Source organism: Gadus chalcogrammus, chromosome 12 (genome assembly GCF_026213295.1).
Source record: "Gadus chalcogrammus isolate NIFS_2021 chromosome 12, NIFS_Gcha_1.0, whole genome shotgun sequence".
NCBI classification, from domain to species: domain Eukaryota; kingdom Metazoa; phylum Chordata; class Actinopteri; order Gadiformes; family Gadidae; genus Gadus; species Gadus chalcogrammus.
The window spans coordinates 16,409,143-16,429,164 of record NC_079423.1 but is presented as its reverse complement, the minus strand read 5'-3'; the positions used below and the strand labels follow the sequence as shown (position 1 = coordinate 16,429,164).

The 20,022-nt window shown below is 46.9% G+C and overlaps 2 protein-coding genes across 4 annotated transcripts in view; both read left to right on the top strand.

Annotated features, from left to right (window-relative positions):
• Positions 1–371: 371 nt before the first annotated feature.
• Positions 372–7,163, top strand: r3hdm4 (R3H domain containing 4). The gene is made up of 8 exons (XM_056604392.1): positions 372–544; positions 1,748–1,905; positions 2,486–2,607; positions 2,958–3,069; positions 4,241–4,326; positions 4,514–4,599; positions 4,807–4,862; positions 5,255–7,163. The coding sequence occupies exons 1-8, from the start codon at positions 492–494 to the stop codon at positions 5,356–5,358; spliced, it is 777 nt and encodes a 258-aa protein (XP_056460367.1). The 5' UTR covers positions 372–491; the 3' UTR covers positions 5,359–7,163.
• A 1,993-nt stretch (positions 7,164–9,156) lies between these two features.
• Positions 9,157–20,022, top strand: part of arid3a (AT rich interactive domain 3A (BRIGHT-like)) — a 43,811-nt gene continuing 32,945 nt past the window's right edge. For 2 of the 3 annotated variants that reach the window (XM_056603642.1, XM_056603640.1), the window contains exon 1: positions 9,157–9,406. The gene's annotated coding sequence lies outside the window, so the exon portion shown is untranslated. Of the gene's footprint in view, positions 9,407–19,754; positions 19,968–20,022 lie in introns of those variants that run through there. The other variant, XM_056603641.1, reaches the window with a different exon arrangement.

Here is a 20,022-nt window from a genome sequence, read left to right as displayed (position 1 = left end):
AATCAAAGAAATTAAACAATTTGAAGGCCTGTGTATTCTGGCGGTGGGAACCCTTTCAGGACTGCGACCTTTTCAGGGCAATCTTTTTTATTGGCCCATACAGACCCATTCAATGTGCTGTTATGGTAACATGCACACAAACGCCAACAACAACGTGATCGGAAAGCAGTGTCAAATTGTACGAAGATATTCTCTTATTTAGTACATACAGATATATTGTGTATATATATTCTGATAATTTTAAAGTTTTTTTTTCTTGATTGATTTCTTTATTTGTGTTGATATTTAATTCTCATTACAGTCCTGTAATTGTTAAGAGGTGCGTGTGGCGCCCCCTTGTGGCGCTGCTTTGTCACTCGTGTGGGCGGAGACATTCTGTGTTGTGTGCAATCAGACCCCCAATAGAAGCTATCAGCCCTGTATACTTGAGTCCTATCTATCTTCAAAGAGTCGCTTATTCACAGTTCCAAGACGTCGTAGGTCACCTTCATATGCGTAAGATGGTTGTTTTGTCCAATGATCGACATGAAGAACAGGATCTCATGTGAGTCAAAGCCAGTCTATTTCTGTGTTAGCTTTAGCTGTCACATCTGTTAAAGGAGCTTGGGTTTAAAGCCCAACTCTGCACGATTTAATCGGCTCCATAGTAAAATAATTGTTATCTTTCATTTTAGCGCTGTAATGCTTTTGCAATGCATTTCCTGCTCCCGAAAGTATATATATCGACCATAGGCAGTGTACTGGTATTGTAACAGGCTAGTTGTAGTGTTATGTATGCATTGGTTTCCAGTACGGGTTGGGCAGTTGCGTTGCCGGCAACACCTGTGAGCAACACCGGTATTTATTCCATTGCATGATTGCAAGAATTCTTGAAATGTGTATCAAAAACATTTTATAAACATAATCAAGTAGTTTAACCAAGGTAAATGACCCTGATTCAAATTGTTACTGTTGAAAACTACCAAACAAATAATGTATAATTGATTGTGTGTTAAATCCCCATAAAAAAAAAATGGATCATTGCCTCATACATATATTTTCTTCTAAACATTAAGCCATAACACTGAGGCTTTGCAGGGCAAGAGCTAAATATGGCGTCAGCACAACTCAGTGGCCAATGAAAGGCGGGGGGGGGGGGGGGGGGGGGGGGGGGGGGGGGGGGGGGGTGTTCGGATGAGGGCGTGGCTTGAATCTGAGACCCACTGACCCAGTTTCACCGAAGCTGAGAGATCTGGACTTGAGCTGGGAAAATATGCTGCACTCAGAGCCCTACAGCCTCTGCATTGTCTCAGCAGTGCACAGTGGCGGAATAAGTACCATTCACTCAAGGCCTACTTCAGTGTGGAGAGTACAGTGTTGTAGTGGTTGTGACCTGTAGGCCTTTCTTGAACAAGATTTAGTTTACACTTTATTAATCAGTAAGTGGTAATAGTTAAGTTCAATTATAGTCTACTTAAAGTAATTCAAGCAAATGTGTTCCTGGTACATTTACATGAGAATAAGTACATTTGTCAGAAGAAAGAGAGACAACAACATATATCGCCCTCGTTGGAGTATAGATGTACATAGAACCCACTTATAATCCCTAGATTAACCTATTCCCCGTATACAACAAAGACAGCCAGGATAAGATGGTACACGAGGCTCAGTAGAGGGGAGGCCATGCAGAGTCTAGGTGAACTGGAGGCAAGGAGTCCATTAAAGAGGAGTGTGCTCATAACCCAGATGTTCGTCCCGGTCTCCGCAGCCTGATTGAGGAGCGCCGCTGCTCCTCCCTGCCCGGCTCCCCGGCCAAGCGCGTCTCCTCGGCCCGGAAGAAGCAGTTCTACATCAGCAAGGCCAACCGCAACTCGGAGCTCACGCCCCGCGCCAAGGGCAGGAAGAGCCTGCAGCGCCTGGAGAACTGTAGGAACACCGGAACACTTCACTCCCTCATCACCCTCACTCGTTCACTCATCACCCTCACTCACCCAGTCTCCCTTCACTCACTCATCACCCTCACTCATTCACTCATTCACTCGCTCACTCATCACCCTCACTCACGCAGCCTCCCTTCACTCACTCATCATCAGAGTGTGACCCCATGAGGAATACCGATCGAGGATGATATGATGGCAATGATGATTGTGTTAATATTGATTGTAATAATAATGGTAATCATGATGATAATATATATTATAATAACCATGATGATAAATAAATATCATCATTACATTTGATAATGTCATCAACAATGACTTTATGTTGCAAACGATGATTATTATGGTCCTCATCACGATGGTGATTACGATGATGAGCTGAGTATACGGGGATAATAAGGACCACGATGTTTATAATGTATTTATACAGCCACATTAAAACAAAGCACTTCACTAAAGCAGAGATCCATCCCCTTCCCACACATTCACCCGACTCAGGTCCTCATCAGAACCTCTCTCTGTTTCTTCTCCTCCTCCTCCTCCACCTCCTCCCCCCCCCCCCCTAGCCCTCCACCTGGCCAACCTGTTGGAGAAGGAGGAGTGCTGTGTGGAGGAGCTGGAGGTGGGCTCCCACCCCGCCCTGCCCTCCATCTTCACGGAGGCCTGCACCAACGAGTGCTACGCCGAGGTCTGTGTCCCCCCCCCCCCCCCGGGGGTCTGTCCCCCCCGGGGCCACCTCTTGTTCCTCACCTCCACTCAGAGGAGGTTTAACCCATGAGACACATAACGTTCCTAGTATGTATGGGAGAGGAGGAAATTAAATGATTCACTGTTACTCGTTGTCAATCGCTGGAGGAATCGATCAAATCGCTCCGATCGTTATTATTTATTTCACTGCTAACATAGACAAGATCTCGTGTTTAACAACACTTCCTGTGGTCCACTCCCTGTGGTTGACTTCCTGTGGTTGACTTCCGGTGGTCCACTTCCTGTGGTCCACTTCCTGTGGTTGACTTCCTGGGTGCCCTTGTTTTGCAGCACTGGGACGACTTCATGAACCGCTCGGGGGAGGAGCAGGAGCGACTGCTGGCCCTGCTGGAGCAGGAGGCCCGGAAGAGCAAGAGCCGACTCCTCAAGGAGCAGATCAACGGTGAGAGGAACAACACTTGCACTATATATATATATATATATAAATATATATTTGGGATGCACCGAATATTCGGCCACCGAAAATGTTTGGCCGAAAATGGCCCAAAACATAATTTTCGGTTTCGGCCGAAGGAGTAAAAAGGCCGAAAAACATTTTTATTTTTGATTAAAAAAATAAAATAAAGATGTTTTACTCATTTATTTAAAGGTACATGGTTCTTAAATTCTTGCTTTATGGTCTGCTGGAATGTTAGAAAACGTTCAGTATTAAATAAATATTTTGTATAATATAGACAACAACACCCACTATATAGATGTATGTATGGTCATACATGTCAGACACGGTCATACATGTCATTTAGAATAATAAATAAAGTCAGTGTATCTTTGTCTGTCTCCAACATTTCATTTTATCATCGTCAGACCACATTCAGATTAGTGCTTCCACTTCCTGATTCTCCTCATCTGGCCGCAATCAGATCCCTAGATCATTTTCAGCTCGGGAAAGTCCCCAGGCTATTTTTTATTAATTTCAGTTCGCAGCAGCAGTGAACCTTCAACCCACATTGTATTGTGTTTTGGTTTGCTTCGTCCAATTGGGTCGGCCCACTCTCTCCCCTAAAACGAACCGAACCAGAATTAACTGGGTTCAGACCCGGAGCCCTGGCTTCAACCAAACCAGAGCGTGTTTGTTAGCACCACAGTCTGTTGAGCATATCATCGAGGGAAAATGCTCCAGGGATTTGTTAAAACAGGTCAAAGCGTTCAGCTGTGAAAGTGCAGGTCGTTATAGGCCTGAAGTGTAAAAGACGTTCGACACATTCATATTATTCAAAAGCAGAGAGTCGTAGGTCAGACTGAGGTCAACTCAAGAGCCAGCAACACACTTTCTTGGCTTTGATAAAGGCAGGGTTTATCGTTATTCTGTGTGATTTGGGTAGTTTGTCCGATTTTTCATAGTCTATTCAGTTTGTTGTAATAGCTTTTTTTCAGCAGATCATACTGCAGTATGAAGAACGTATGTATATTCCAAGAATTCGTATATCTACCGCACGGTTACTGTTAGTTCATACAATTAATGGGCCATTATTATTATTGATGGTAGTAATGCTCTATTGATGACCGATCGATCGACGACCGACGACCGATCACTGACCACCGCTCTTCCACAGTGGCGGACGTGTTCCCCGCTCAGGCCTGCTTCCTGCGCATCGACCGACGCCTGCGCTGCAGTCTGCGACGCAAGCAGATCCCCATGGTGAGTCCGTCTGGCCCCCCACGCCGACCCCGGGCTGGCCCCCCACTGGCCCCACGCCAACCCCGGGCTGGCCCAGGCCAATGACGTCCGTGGGCCAACTTGAGACCAGCTGAGTGGGCCGATTCCCCGGCGTTCAGCTCGGGATGTTAGCGTAACCCTGCTGCTGTGCTCTCCGTCTCTTCCCCAGGGTACCCTAGAGGTGCTGGAGGAGGCCGTGTTGAACTTCTTCAACGCCCAACCGCACGCCGTCTACACCGCCAAACTGGCCAGCAGGTAACCCCCGGCAACGCTCCTCCTCCTCCATCATCATCCACAACGCATCTGCCGTCATTAGGGGGGTCAGCGGTGGTCTGATCCCGACTGATACTCCCCCAAAGTCTGCTAGATACCTCCCTTAAAGGTCACGGGTGTTTTTTTAACAAAATGGAACAACAAACGTGATCTTGTGTTCACATCCGGTTTCTTGCGTTTGTCGTGCAGCTTTGAGAGGCTGCTGCTCCACGCCCTGTGCCAGTACATGGACCTGGTGTCTGCAAGTGAGTACACCCGAGAACCACATTACCCACAGTGCTCTTGGGCTGGGAGTACACGCTCAGGGGGTTCCAGAGGGGGAAAAATGCAAAGGGCTGATGCTACGGGGGACATTTACAGGTGACTGTAGAAGACGTTTATCGTTATTATTGAGTATGAAATGGTCTTAGGGATCTGTGAGATTTGGTGGAGGAAATTTATTTCATTTGCATTTTTATTTTTATTTGTGGAAATTCTCTTAATGTGCGTGTCTGTGTGTCTGTGTGTCTGTTCGTGTGTGTGTGTCTGTGCCTGCGTGTCGTGTGCGTGCTTGCCTGTCTGTGTGCGCGTCTGTGTGTGTGTGTGTGTGTGTGTCTGTGTGTGTGTGTGTGTGTGTCTGTGTTCCCAACCTCGGCAGGTTCGGACTGTAACGGTTCTCGTCAGACGGAGGTGGTCAACAAGCAGGAGGACTTCCAGGCCCCATGCCCGCTGCTCTCGGTGTACCTGGAGAACATGAGCTGAGGTGGTGGGTGGGGGGGCCACGCCATCGACCACGCCCTCCACCCACATCGCCTCGCCCTCCAGGGGTTCGAGGTCTTTATGGGGCTGAGAGAGGTGCGTCGGGTCGAAGCAGCTGGTCTCTATGTCACTTAGCCTCTACACAATAAACACAAGAAACACAATAAACGGTAAACAAATACGATTTTACATTTTAAATGTTCAAAACTAGTTACATCAGGACTGATCCGCACAGACGGAAACACAAACTGGCCTAGCGGGTGTTATGGGAACCACCTTTTATCAAAATATGCATCGCATGAATAGTTCAGGTCTATTGTTGTAATGGGATGACTAGTATGAAATGGCTTGTTGTTGAGACACCATAACGCATCAAGTTTGTAGACGGTCAATTACGTTACACAATGCCTTTCATATTATTCTTACTCTGCTAGGATTTCCTTTTTTCTGGGGGGGGGTTTCGCGATTTTGCTGGTTTCTTTTTGTGGAGGAAAGCTAATCTTCCGCAAAGGCTTTAATGGATATGGCTTTCCCTCTCTCTTTGGAGAGATGCTGACAAAGTTAGGCATTTGGAGCGAATGTTGCGTACTATTTATGCTTATTCAACCGCCATAAAAACAGCTCCACTCTTACATATCGACATTTTCACCGCTTGAATTGCATGTCGTGAATTAGGGCTGAACGATTAATCGAATTCAAATCGAAATCGCGATGTAATACAACGCGATATGCAAAATCGCAAAGGCTGCAAAAAAAAGTATTATTTGTTACCGTTACTGACTGGAAATCAGTACGATTCATTTATTTTTATTTTTATTTTACAATTCAATAGTTAAATAAAGAAGGGTATTATATAAATTAATCTCAACACATCGGCCTGGCCTAAATGAAAGAGCAGTTTTTATGTTGACTGCTTCCAATGTTGTGTTTGTCATACTAAAGAATGATTTATTTATTTTTTTTGGTGAATAATACAAAACATAAGAACCTTCATAAATTATAAAAATCTTACATTAAATCGCAGTCGCAATATTGGTCAAAAACATTGCAATTAGATTACTTCCCCAAATCGTTCAGCCCTATCGTAAATACATCATAACACAACCATATACTAGCACTTGGGCCTTATGAATGCAGATGATGCATTTCTATGTTTTTCTGTTTATATATTTCTACATTTGTACTGTCTAGCTTTTTGAACAACATTGCGGTTATTTCCAAACCATCGATTTACGGTACGTCCTGTACGGTCTGTGACGGTGCTAGACACGAGAGCTGGCAGTTCATCTCCAACCAAAGTGTGTACATTTCCCCTCCTAGGGGGCTCCATTCTCTCAGGCTTTCTGTGTTTACACCTTGAATGTCATGTAATATTTTCACTGTGTGTGCAATGTGTGTGCAACGTAAGTTATGAAATCTTACAAACGGGAACGTTTTGAATATCACAAACCCAAACCGACATTGGGTTGTTGTTTTTTTTGGTTTTGTTTTTCAAACCGTTTTTGTACGTGGAACTTTACGTCGAAAGCTTTATTTAGCGAGGCTGTAAATATTCAACTGAAAGACACGAGTTGTTTACGATTGTTCCAACTGCCAAAGTCGTTTTTTAAACTTGGTTTGTGTTGAGTCATGCCAGAGTGTATGTGTACATCACTAGACATTTATACATGTATCACAACAGACGGTTTGAAGGGCTACGCATTCCCCAGTCTAACCACGGCTTCTGAATGCAACCACAGCCAACCTACAGTCCCCCTGGTTTTAATAAACGTTAACGTAACTATCCGAATATGTTCTGTTCTTGTCTCCAACTCCTTTTCATCTCAGACCAAACTACCACTCTAAAGTCTTTCCATTGATGACCTTGCAAATGCTGAGTCATCGTCATGCTCTATAGCTTCACAGTCTTGATTAAACCCATTCGTTCAAAGCACTCCCCTTGGGAATGGTGTTAACCTTTTAAATAATGCATTCCAGTCAAACATTGGAAACCAATTAACTGCAACAGTCAAATTAGAGAAAGAAAATTCTTGGCATTTCTCGACATCTCATTAAAAAACAAAAGAAGGTTTTGAACATATGTGACTTGACAAGTGTTTTATTCAGTGGTTCCAAACCTGCTTCCCCACACATCAATCCCATCAACATATGAACAAACATCATGGGTTTGCTTGTGGCAACTACAAAACATTAGGGAAGTCTGTTTGTATAAAAAGGCTCCTGCTGCTAAACATTTTCTAATCATAATTGTACTGCTAATTATCTACATTTATTAGTTTACACCTGCAATCCTTTTCAGACTACAAGTCCCAAGCAACAGGTTGGGAGCTGCTTTAGCGCCCTAATGGCTGATATCTTTATCTGTCCACTAGATGGCGCCCTATTACCAATAAATACCGAACAAGGTTAGGATCCATAGATTGTATTCGGACCTTGTTCATATTATAAATAGGACTACCGTTAATCAAGGCTTTTATCATTGTTTATGATTGTATTGTCGTTTTTTTATTACAACTTCAATGTGCTTTAATCAAATGTACGCAAGTACCTTAACAATAAATTCATATCTGATATAGGCTTGTTAATAATGCAGAGTGGGCAGAAACGGATCACATCGGATTTCCCCTCACAGAAGAGTAGCCTTATATAATGCGGTTGAGGCCTACTATATTTATCCACACCCAAAGCCACAGGTGTAGGTGTATATATTTAACAAAGGCTAACTGCCTGCTCTCATGGTGTCGTGTGTCTTAATTATGTGATATTACAATAGGAGACCGTTTGTACCAGTTTCAGGAGTTAGTTTCAGAGATAACACAGAAAACGAAGAAAACACACATTCACACTCTCACACTCTCTTACTCACACATGAATTAGATAAACGAATTGTAGAGCTTTATACAAGCATTTTATGAATAATGAAAAAGGGGTTATAGGTTTTTCAGTTGGGCTTATACTTGATCTAACTTTCTGGTATTAAAGAAACTTAATACCAAGTTTGTACTAGTATTTATTACGGTTTGGTGGTGAATAGTAACAACAAATAAATGTGGCACCATATCATGTAATCTTGTTGATATATACAGAAAGCATGTATGTACGTAATGTATATATAAATATAATATATATTTTATATATATAAACTATATTATGTATAGTCATATATATGAATATTTATTATAAATTATATACCGATATATCGATATATAATAACCTGATAGCTAGTGGTCTTATATACATAATTGCCTACACTTTGATGTTATAGCCTAACTCTGGACATCAAATAGCTGCTGAAAGCAAATTCGTGGAAAAATAAAGAAACTGCTTGTTTCCCAATCTAAATTCATTAATTCATCGACCTTGCCTACTTCCCCCTATGGCAACAGGAACCACCCATCCTGCCTGTTGTACTGGGAAGGGGCGGGGGGCGATTCACTCGTCAAGGGACCGTCGACAAAAAGATTGACACGGTCCCCAACACTGAGGTGGGTGTAAGGGGCGATCTCTCAAGTTTCGGCCGGACTTTGGCGTTGTGTTAGTAGTAGCACTCCGGTAACAGAAAATGTGCATGAGTGTGATGAGTGATAAATCATTTTCGACACGTACCAAGCGGACTCTCGTATTTCTGCTATGGACAAACAGGCGGAGGGCTTTCATTTATACACTCCCATGCCTGACATATTAGCATTGGCCGACATTCCCTTTTTATTGAGTGGAGGGGGGGGTTGGGGTTAGAGGGGGGGGGGGGGGTGGCCCCTTGCTGATTCAGATGTTAGGAATTTGCATCTGATAGCTGTTTGTCAACCAATGATTTGACTCTGCGACTGCGAGCACGCCTCTGATGAGGAGGCTCAGATACGAAGTGACCTCTGGATCAAACTCCCAAACCGAATTACACGCGAGCTGATGCGTGCGTTTATATCCCACCCCATGAAACCACTTTCCGTATGTTTGATACACAACAAGCTTTTTCTGTAGTAGATTCTCAGGGAGACCATGAATGTTTCTGCCCGTTCCCGAGAGCTCAGGAACCAAACGGAAGCGTGATTAGGTAAGTTGATTCCCTTTTTATAGATATATATACGCACACATGCATGCACTGTCAATTAAACGGTATCGTTGATCCCCGTCGTCCGCCTTCACGACGGGGTTAACGCGTTATAGTAGGACACACGTATCGATGGGATGTTATCAAAATGACCCTGATCGATACTCGGTTTGTATACGTAGCGGCTGCCAGGTGTCCGATCCGAGGGAAATGTAACGAGGGTCGACATTAGAGTAATCCCACCATAAAACACCGCATATAACAGGGCTATTATTCCAACTGCACTTAAGAAAACGGCGGCTTTTGCCTGAACTATAGGATACGTGGTTTGATCATCGATTAAATTCCAACTACTCGTAGGCTACGTTTTTTTTCTGGATCGGCTGGTCCCCGGTCTGCTGCGTGTCATTACCACCCAACACCCACTGGTGATACTGGTTTTACGCCATGGACCTCTGTTATAGACCATTGCTCAATGGATCGGGTCTGTTCGTTTCTCTGGTGTTTGTTGTGTCCGTTCCTGTGCATATAGTCCTGCAGCTGATATTAGACTTAGTAGCCTGTAGTAGCCAGCATTATTGTATCTCCAGCCGGTTTTATTTAGGTTATTATGGGGGTTTGATCAGGTCATACGTCATTTGGAGTTGCAGTTGCATGTCCAGGGCGTTTGCGACGTAATTAGTCTCGTATGGCTCTGCATCATAACTTTTACATAATGCTGTTATTGATTTACTTATGGAGGTTCCGTCTCTCGCCTATATGATATATGAGCACAGGCACGCCCGCCCGCCATGCATTGGGTCGCTGTAGAATAAAAGGGGAAATGAAATTTGAAAACACCAGATGTTGTGTTGCCTTAAAAAGAACACACACATCTCTAATTCTCAAATGTTGTGTAATTTCTGTGTACGGATTGAGCAGAATGTTAAACATCAAAGTACAAAACATGAATAGAGCAGCCGTTAGCAGGGTCAATCGTTTTTTCGTGAATAAAAAAATGACAAACAATGATGCAAAGGGAGCGTTGTGTAATCCCACAAAGGCCTGTATTGTGTTTTTATTGAAGGCAGGCTGGGCAGAAATGTAACTTTATCAGCCCCTCCCCCATTCCAACCACACCTCTCGCCATTCGAAAGGCAGGAGATTTCCCCCCTTGATAAATAGTTTTCCGTCCTCTGATTGGTTAAGACCGACCGAGGACAGACACGCAGAGACGGAGACAGACGCACAGAAAGAGCGAGTGACAGATGAAACTTAACAAGGTGTTACAGCCCCCCCCCCCCCAATCTCTCAACATTTGGCCGGGGTTTCTCACCTCCCTCGTCAACAGGTGTTGAGAGGAATCGGAGACAAAAACAGGAAGGCCTTCTCCAAAAAAAAAAAAAGCCTAAGCACGTTATAACTGTAATCAAGGTCCCATATGACAATGGCATCATTTTCAGCAGACGCCGAGGGAACACAGGAATTCACCTCACTGCTACTGGTGGGGGGGGGGGGGCGGACAAAACACTTTGTTGTGGCCCTTCTGGGGAACATTGTCAGAGTTATCCGGTGAATTAAAAAAAAAACTTCCCTCTGAAGAAGGTTTGGTCATTTTGAAATCAGAACTGGGAGCAGTTAACAATGGAGGCTGTCTCACTGCAGTGCGGTGTCAGGGAATGACGAGGAAATCATGGTTGTGTTTGAGGAGAGGGGCCTCATTCTGAGGGGCTCCAGACATGTTGAAACCCAGAGGAAAGGGGGGAGGGGGGGAGACAGAGAGAGAGAGAGGGGGGTGAGGAGAATAAATACCCCACTGAAGGCCTACAAGAACATCGTTTTGGGGAACAGGAAGTTTTCAGAAATGGCCGTCTTTTACTTTTTCAAACCGCTGTCACCATTTTAAGATGGTCAGAAATCAGTTAGGAATCAGTTGGGGCACCAACAACCCAAAGAAATTCCACGTACATCTACCCAGCCGCTAAAAACTTAATTCCCCCTCAAAGTCCAGCCAGTCTTTGAATAAAGTTAGGCTTTAACCAGAGACTGGGCTGCGGGTGGGGGAGACGTTTGGTTACTTGACCTGTCCTGAATACACAAAAGTCTGTCCTAAACTTCTACGTTTTAACAAAAATGTGCTTATTACGCCGGCCTTATCACACGCGCTAAGACGGGCCACCTGTGATGGCCCAACGTGACTACAGCGCGTTGAAGTGCCCAGGGAAGCTTTCCTAACCCCCTTATCATGCCAGCCCCCAAATCAGCTTAGCGGCTAAATGCTAGGCTAATCTCTGAGCAGCGGTGTGTGGCATATGGCTAAACTGCTCGCTAACGCTAACCCTAATACAGCTAAGTTCATCGCAGGGGTAGCATTCCCATGGTTCTCCCCCAGCGCACGTCTAGTCTGGGCGGGCCGGGGGGCTTGTATCTGGAGGAGGGGTGAGGGAGAGGGGGGAGGGGGAGGGGGGAGGGGGGAGGGGGGAGGTCTAGCCACGTAGCCACGTAGCCACGTAGCCACGTAGCGACCAGCCCACCCTGGATTAGGATCGCATGGTGGACGTCGATCAAGTTCAGATCCTCTCAGGCCTCCCTGTGGCACGGGCTAACGAAGAGCAGGCGCACGGCGGCCAGGCGGCCATGTTGGGGAGGGTCGGCCCCGGTTACCGCGGGGGTTGATGGTTCCGGCGGGTTGACCGGTGGGTTGGCCGGTCGCGTCGGTTGTTCCCGCTTGTGGACGGCTTGTCGATCTCAGGAGAGGGCGCTGAGCTCCGTCCCCACGGCGATGGCGTCAGGAGGGGGGGGGGGGGGCTCAGGGGGATGTGTGTTCATATCACACACACACACACACACACACACACACACACACACACACACACACACACACACACACACACACACACACACACACACACAGAGGCTTGTGTGCACTGCGAACCGAACCGCCAGCGGCGTGCAAGCGTGTTCCGATGCATCCTGATGTGTCCACTTTAGGAGGCGCAATCCTCCCCCCTCCTCCCTCCTCCCCCCCTCCCAGTCTCCCTTCCTGAACGTTTTTGATTCCGTTTCCCCGGGGGGGGGGGTGGGCTGTGGAGTTCCCCGACCCGAACCACAACACAGGACTCCCACCCGCCCCCCACTCTTTTGTTCAGCCTGGGGTTAGTCTCGTAGTAATCGTAGATCTGTGAATGCGTCTTGGCCCACCAGTGGGGGGTAGGGGGGGGGGGGGGGGGGGGTTAATGATTCACACCTATTCTTCACCACAGCGCTCCGACGTGGTTATCGTTAGCCCACAGGTATGTTAAGAGGCGGTGGTATCGCTGCCATCAAGCTGCACACACAGGCCGAGCGGCTCACACACACACACTTACATGCACACACACACATGCACACATAGACACACGCATACACAGACACACACACACGCACACACACACATGCACACAAAAAACTCAGGCTTACAAATACACTCACACAAACAAACACACTCACACACACATATGCACACTCACACTCTGTCACTCACTCAGTCACACACACACAAACACTTACACACACACACACAGACACGCACTCATAAAGACACACACTCTCACGCAAACAAACACACAGACGCACACACACGCACACGCACACACACACACACACACACACACACACACACACACACACACACACACACACACACACACACACACACACACACACACACCGTGTAGCCCATGGCTGTGAATGAGTAACAGGCGGGCGGGAGACGCGGACTGGGCCAACTGGTCTGACCACTGCTGGTTTCATCTGCCCCTGCGCGCTCCAGCAGCGCGCTGATCGCCGTCAGAGTGGCTGTGTTGCATTTTTTATTTGAATCGTCTCCTCCCACCGCCATGTGTGTCCCCACTATAAATACACGCAGGCAGAGGCGCCGATGCGCACGCACGCACGCACGCACGCACTCACGCACACACACACACACACACACACACACACAGGCTTGTGTGCACAAAGAGACACACACGCACAGGCGCACATACATACACGCACGCACGCACACGCACGAACGCACGCATTGAACGCACGCACGTGCACACACACACAGGCTTGTGTACACAAAGACGGAGACACACGCACGCACACACACGCACACAGACACAGACCCTCTATCTCAACATGTGGTTGTAGTCTAACCAGGCCAATAGCGTGTAGCTTGGCATTCAGTCAGCTGCCTTTTTTTTCTTCTCCTTTTTTTTTTCGGTCAAAAGCCGACTTCCCTCGCTGGCTCATGGCTCTCAGCGCTCCCCCTGCCAAAAACACGCAGGAAAAATATGTGCGGTGTGTGACTTCACTGCTTGGGCCGGAGCCATGGGGGAATCCCTACCGGGTCGGCTGCTGACATCACACTGAAGCCGGGGGGGGGGGCGGCGGGGAGAGTCGCAGGTTCAGAGGGAGGGAGGGAGAGGGAGAGGGGGGGGGGGGAGATAGGGGGGGGACAGAAAGAGGGGGAGAGGGGGACAGAAAGAGAGAGAGGGAGAGAGGGAGGGAGGGAGGGAGAGAGGGAGAGGGAGAGGGACAGAGAGAGGGAGAGAGAGGGACAGAGAGAGTTAGAGAGAGAGAGAGAGAGAGAGACAGGAGAGAGAGAGAGAGTGTCAGAGAGAGGGTGAGGGAGGGAGGGAGAGGGACAGAGAGAGAGGGAGAGCGGGAACGAGAGGGAGAGGGACAGAGAGAGAGAGAGAGAGGGGGGAGATAGATCTCTCGATTTCTTCCCTCAGGTGTTTTTTTCAGCGTGGTCAGCGAGCTCTGTCCCTTGCTCTATCCTCGTATCGTTCTGCCCAGATACCCGGGCAGATACCCGGCACTGTCGATCGGGGATTTATTTGCGTTTTGATATTTATGTCCAGTGTGCTCTGAAGTAGCCTGGCGCGTGGCCCGGGGCGATATGACACTAATGAAATGAGAAGGGTCGTGTTCTTCAGACATGCTGCTTGACAGATATATTATAGCCTCTGTCAGAGCCTCTGGCTTACTCACACACACACCCACGCACGCTCGCATACACATGTCTGCACGCACGCACGTACCATCTGCAGGCACACACCCATGTTCGCACGGCAATGCACGCAGGCACTTTAGCACGCACACACACACACACACACACACACACATACATATGTACAGTCTCACTTACATACACATGCTCTCACACACACACACACACACACACACACACACACACACATATGTACAGTCTCACTTACATACACACACACACACACACACACACACACACACACACACACACACACACACACACACACACACACACACACACACACACACACACACACACACACACACACACACACACACACTCACACTTGCACTCATGCTGGCTCAACTGTGTGTTCTTTATGACCAGGGGGATTGAAGGACTGTGTTCTTTGGGACTGGACGGAGATTGTAACTCTTTGACACGCGTCACCACAGCAGTGTGCTAATGCTGCCCGACCTATCCTGATCCTCGTGTGTTGGTGTGTGTGTGTGTGTGTGGGGGGGGGGGGGGGGTGGTCACCCCTCCCACATCACGTTGTTTACCTTCCTTGGGTGCGCAGGTAGACCGCAGCCCCCGCCCTGTTGGCTCAGAGCCATGACTCACTGAATCTGTGGTCGAAGAGGAGTATTGATCATACAGAATGATCTCCCTCTTAACTTCGATTTCCTTTTATAACGCATCAGGCTTTCTTTTTTTTTCTTTTTTTTTTACAAAATAGAGTGACGTTTGCGTAGTGTTGCATTCTGTTGTATTTACTTTAACTTTAGCTGTATTGCCATCCAAAGCACATTTTCAGAAACATTTACGTCTAGGTTTATAATACATTTTTGCTGTTAACATAAATAAAAACTCTTACGTGACTCAATGATCTCCAGATAATTTTAGTTACTAACGCATATTTCCTCTATCAAAGAGAATATTATGTGACATTCACACCCACATAGTTCTGACCTAACTTCTGCGCAAGCGTAATTCTAGTTGACAGAAGGTTTGAATCATGGAAATTGCGGAACCGGATTCTTCATTTCTTGCGGAGCTGGCAGCAGTCGGGCTGGTGGAGGGGGGGGGGGGGGGGGGGTTTGAGTGACAGAGAGCGTGGCCACCCGGGGAAAAGCCCACACGCCCGAGCTGATTGGTTCCCAACAGGTGTCCCCAAACATGTGGTGGGATTGAAACACATATCCATGACAGTTGTTCCTGTTTTACAACATCATTTGTACCATTTACGATCTCTGTTGTTTCCTTCATTTATATGAGTTGCCAGTTCTTCCATTGCACGAACGTCACAAGTTATTGTTTTTAAATGTCTAAAAACAACAACCCTCCCTCTCCCTCCTTGTTTGTGCTAAATATCACATATCCTAGTAATAATGGTGCGTGGAAAAATAGTTTCTTTCCCTTAAACTTTTATGCGGGGGAGCCTTTATTTCAGGCGTTGCATTAATTGACTTGTCCAATATGGATTCAGTGCTTTAATTGCCTGGAAAAGCGCTAAATGAATGCAATGATTTCTTGTTAATGTCATTAATATAATAAGGATGAAGCTATGGGAGAGGGAGGGTAAGACATGCGGCAAAGGGCCAAGGGCAGGAATCGAACCCTGGTCGCTGTGGTAAAGATCTGGCCTTAAAGGTACGCGCTCCACACGGTCAACCACCGGGGCGCCCCCACCAAGTTGTCTTCTTGAGCCTTTTAAATTTTCCATAACCTTTCCCTAGAACTTTTGAGCTGGGGGAGCTTTCACTTTTGGCGTGTTTGACGTGTCTGTGTTGCGTGTGTCGTCCCCCCCCCCCCCCCCCCCAAAAAAAAAAGCCTGTGAAACAGCAGCGTAGCAGTTGGTGGCGGACAGCTCAATGGGGCCTGTGTGTTTCTGGCCGGTCGTGCGGCCAGGAATGCTGTGAACGGCGCGTGAAATCCAGCCCGGTGCCACCGATTCACTGCTTCGTGTTGTTACTAAGATTTTATTGGGCCACATAACGCGCGGCCCCTGTTGGGCCACTTCCTGTGTGGGCGGAGCCTAGCAAGAGGAAAGGGGGTGGGGTCCTTTGATTTATGTCGTACGGGAACGAAAATGACGGCTTTATGGTTTCTGGGGGATTTATTGGTTATGTTGGCAGGGATGAGACAAGAGGCCCGTTTTAATGTATCGAATAAAAGGGAAGTAGCAAAGGGTTTTGTGGACATGTTTAATTTAGTAATAAACATTTTAAACAGTTTTTCCTGTCTGCTACTTTGTTTGTGAATCACACCCATTAAATATCTGCTAGAGCACAGGAAATTAAGTGTGCGGACCCCCAGACCTCCTGTGGTGGTTCCTATAGTTCTCCCTGTTCCTGGGGGCTCAGGGTGGGCCGGTAGCCTCCATGAACGGTGGGCAACATCGCGCCGTGTGTCACAGTACTGCAACACAGGCCTGGCCGGTGTGTGAGTGGCGGTTTTTCGTGCACACACGGCCTCATGTTTACTGCATGCAAAACGTCACCACATGTTCTGTCACACAGTAGTTTGCTGTTTGGCGGCTGAGACTTGTTTTGAAACGTTTGACTCTTCTTCATTTTTTCCTTTTCATTGAATGTATTTCTGAGGTCAAAGGTCATAGACGCGTAGGGAAAACGTCAGTTTTTCCAGCGGTCGGCCATGAGGCGTGAACGGACGTTAAGACGCTATGCCGCAGTCCTCTTCTCATTTTTGCATTCTTTTTGTTTCCCCCAGAAAACAAATTCAGACCAATATTGGACTGCAACCCCAAACACATGTACTAACTCAACGTCGTCGTTTTTCGTTACTTTCGCATCACGCCTGCACCTGGTTCATACGGAAGGAAGTCGGGGGAACTTCATCTTTGACCCGCCCCGTATTCAAATTATTAGAATCAAACACTTTTGCGACACCACAATTTTGTACGAGACCGACGTGTGGTTGAGTGTTCCAGATCATAGTGTTTTAATTACGATAAAGCTGAATTTCCAGTTACCTGTACAGACGGCGGTGAACAATGGATGGATGATGAGTAGATAAATGCACAGATAGAAAACCGGTTTGTCCAGTCCACGTGTTATAGAACGTGTGGTGTGTATACGGCTGCATAATCTCGTCCATGCATCGGGCATGACCAGACGCTGTATCTGCATTCAAAGCACACATTTATGTACTTTACTAATTGCACCATTTGGGCGTTATGCTGTCTGGAGGCAGAAACGGTTTAAACGATTCAATCTTCATCTCCTTCATTTGATTGACTAGTTACCCCTGGAGTGTGTGCCTGTCTGTTTGTGGGTTTTTTGTGTGTGTGTGTTCGTGTTCGTGTGTGTGTGTGTCTCTGTTCATATGTGTGTGTGTGTCTCTGTTCATATATTTGTGCGTGTGTGTGTTTGTTCATGTGTGTGTGTCTCTGTACATGTGTGTTTGTCTGTGTGTGTGTGTTCATATGTGTGTGTGTGTGTGTGTGTGTGTGTGTGTGTGTGTGTGTGTGTGTGTGTGTGTGTGTGTGTGTGTGTGTGTGTGTGTGTGTGTGTGTGTGTTCATATGTGAGTGTGTGTGTCTGTTCATATATGTGTAAGTGTGTGTCTGTTCATATGTGTGTGTCTGTTCATATATATGTGTGTTTGTTCAAATATTTGTGCGTGTGTGTGTCTTTCTGTTTGTTTGTTCATGTGTGTGTGTGTCTCTGTTCATATGTGTGTGTGTGTGTGTGTGTGTGTGTGTGTGTGTGTGTGTGTGTGTGTGTGTGTGTGTGTGTGTGTGTGTGTGTGTGTGTGTGTGTGTGTGTGTGTGTGTGTGTGTGTGTGTTCATATGTGTGTGTGTGTGTGTGTGTATGTGTCTGTTCATATGAGTGTTCATATGTGAGTGTGTGTCTGTTCATATATGTTTGTGTGTGTGTGTGTGTGTGTGTGTGTGTGTGTGTGTGTGTGTGTGTGTGTATGTGTCTGTTCATATGTGAGTGTGTCCATATGTGAGTGTGTGTCTGTTCATATATGTTTGTGTGTGTGTGTGTGTGTGTGTGTGTGTGTGTGTGTGTGTGTGTGTGTGTGTGTGTGTGTGTGTGTGTGTGTGTGTGTGTGTGTGTGTGTGTGTGTGTATGTGTCTGTTCATATGTGAGTGTGTTCATATGTGAGTGTGTGTCTGTTCATATATGTTTGTGTGTGTGTGTGTGTGGGGGATGTGCCGGTGACTTTTATCTCAGTGGAATTGGACCCTTCAGCTCAGGGTCTTATCAGCAGGCCCTGTTTGCTCAGACACTGTAATCTCCCCCCAGCTCCACGCCCCACCCTGCCTGTCTCCCCTCGGCCGGCCTGCTGAAGAGAGTCAACCTGTTTGTTCTCAATATTCCCTGTTTATTACCCCACCCACCCACCCAACCTCCGCCACCACCACCACCACCACCACCCCCACCCTGCATACATCCACGCACACAATCTCTCCGACCCGTGGTGGGGAGAATGTCAGGTCCCGTCCCTCTGTCACCTTGACACACTCGGATTGTTCTGGGTGAAATGTTTTCTTCCTGAGTATAGAAAGCGTCGAGCCTTTTATGCTTGATTTGATCGGCATTGAGAGTTGAGACGCTGGTTTGTGTCTAAATCATGCGCGGTTGCATTGATGGACTTAAAGGTCCACACTGAATCCACTGTGGATTCAGTGCTTTGAGTGGCTGAAAAAAGCGCAATGAATTCTTGTTACCGATTATTATAATTATTATAAAGGGTGTTGAATAATTGCTGTGAGGAGAGACAATAACTGGAGACACACGCAGAACCACGTATGCACACAGTGGACCTTTTGTTGAATGTTGTTCAAGCAAAATGTCAAAGGAGAAGTTTGTCCCTGCGGTAGTAAGTGTAGGCCTCTCTCTCACTCTTGCAATCCTATTTATACGCACGCACATGCACACCTACACACTCTCACACACGCACGCACACACACGCACGCACACACACACACACACACACACACACACACACACACACACACACACACACACACACACACACACACACACACACACACACACACACACACACACACACACACACACACACACACACACACACACACGCACACACACGTCCAGAATAGCCCTGGTCCTATCAGTAGATTAATTGACTGACTGAATATCATCCCCGCTCATTGGAGGGAGATGAAAAGAAGGGGTTGGGTGAGGGTTGGAGAACTGCTGACTGGTGTAGCGCTGTCCATGCCAAATGCGGTCGAATACACACTTCTAAAAATTTTACTTCACCGCCTGATCGGTATAAGTAGTGGGGTAGGGGGTAGGGGGGGGGGGGGGGGGGGGTCCGGGTGGTTTATAAAGTGATCCGCGGGCGGGCAGACTTAACCCATGGGACGCATGGATTTGGCATGTCTCTCTGGTGCTCTTGCAAAAGGAAGTCAAATCGCATGGGCATGTTTCACAATATCGTTTGCCACATCAAGTAGGGTAGCACGAGATGCCGGGTGTTGCGAAGAACCAAAAAAAACCCTGACAACGATCTCGGGCTGTCTTCCTGTTCTGCCCCCCCGCTGCCTATTGACTCATTCGGATCGTGAGTATCTAACGTTCTGCGCTTTGATATCTTACATCACGCCTCTGCTGTGTGT

What these genes read in the sequence shown, in the direction of transcription:
- r3hdm4 (XM_056604392.1), top strand. Translation starts at nt 492, where the DNA reads ATGCGTAAGATGGTTGTTTTGTCCAATGATCGACATGAAGAACAGGAT. An exon ending in CCAACGAGTGCTACGCCGAG is followed by an intron (nt 2,608 to 2,957) that starts GTCTGTGTCCCC and finishes CTTGTTTTGCAG; the next exon opens with CACTGGGACGACTTCATGAA. An exon ending in CATGGACCTGGTGTCTGCAA is followed by an intron (nt 4,863 to 5,254) that starts GTGAGTACACCC and finishes CAACCTCGGCAG; the next exon opens with GTTCGGACTGTAACGGTTCT.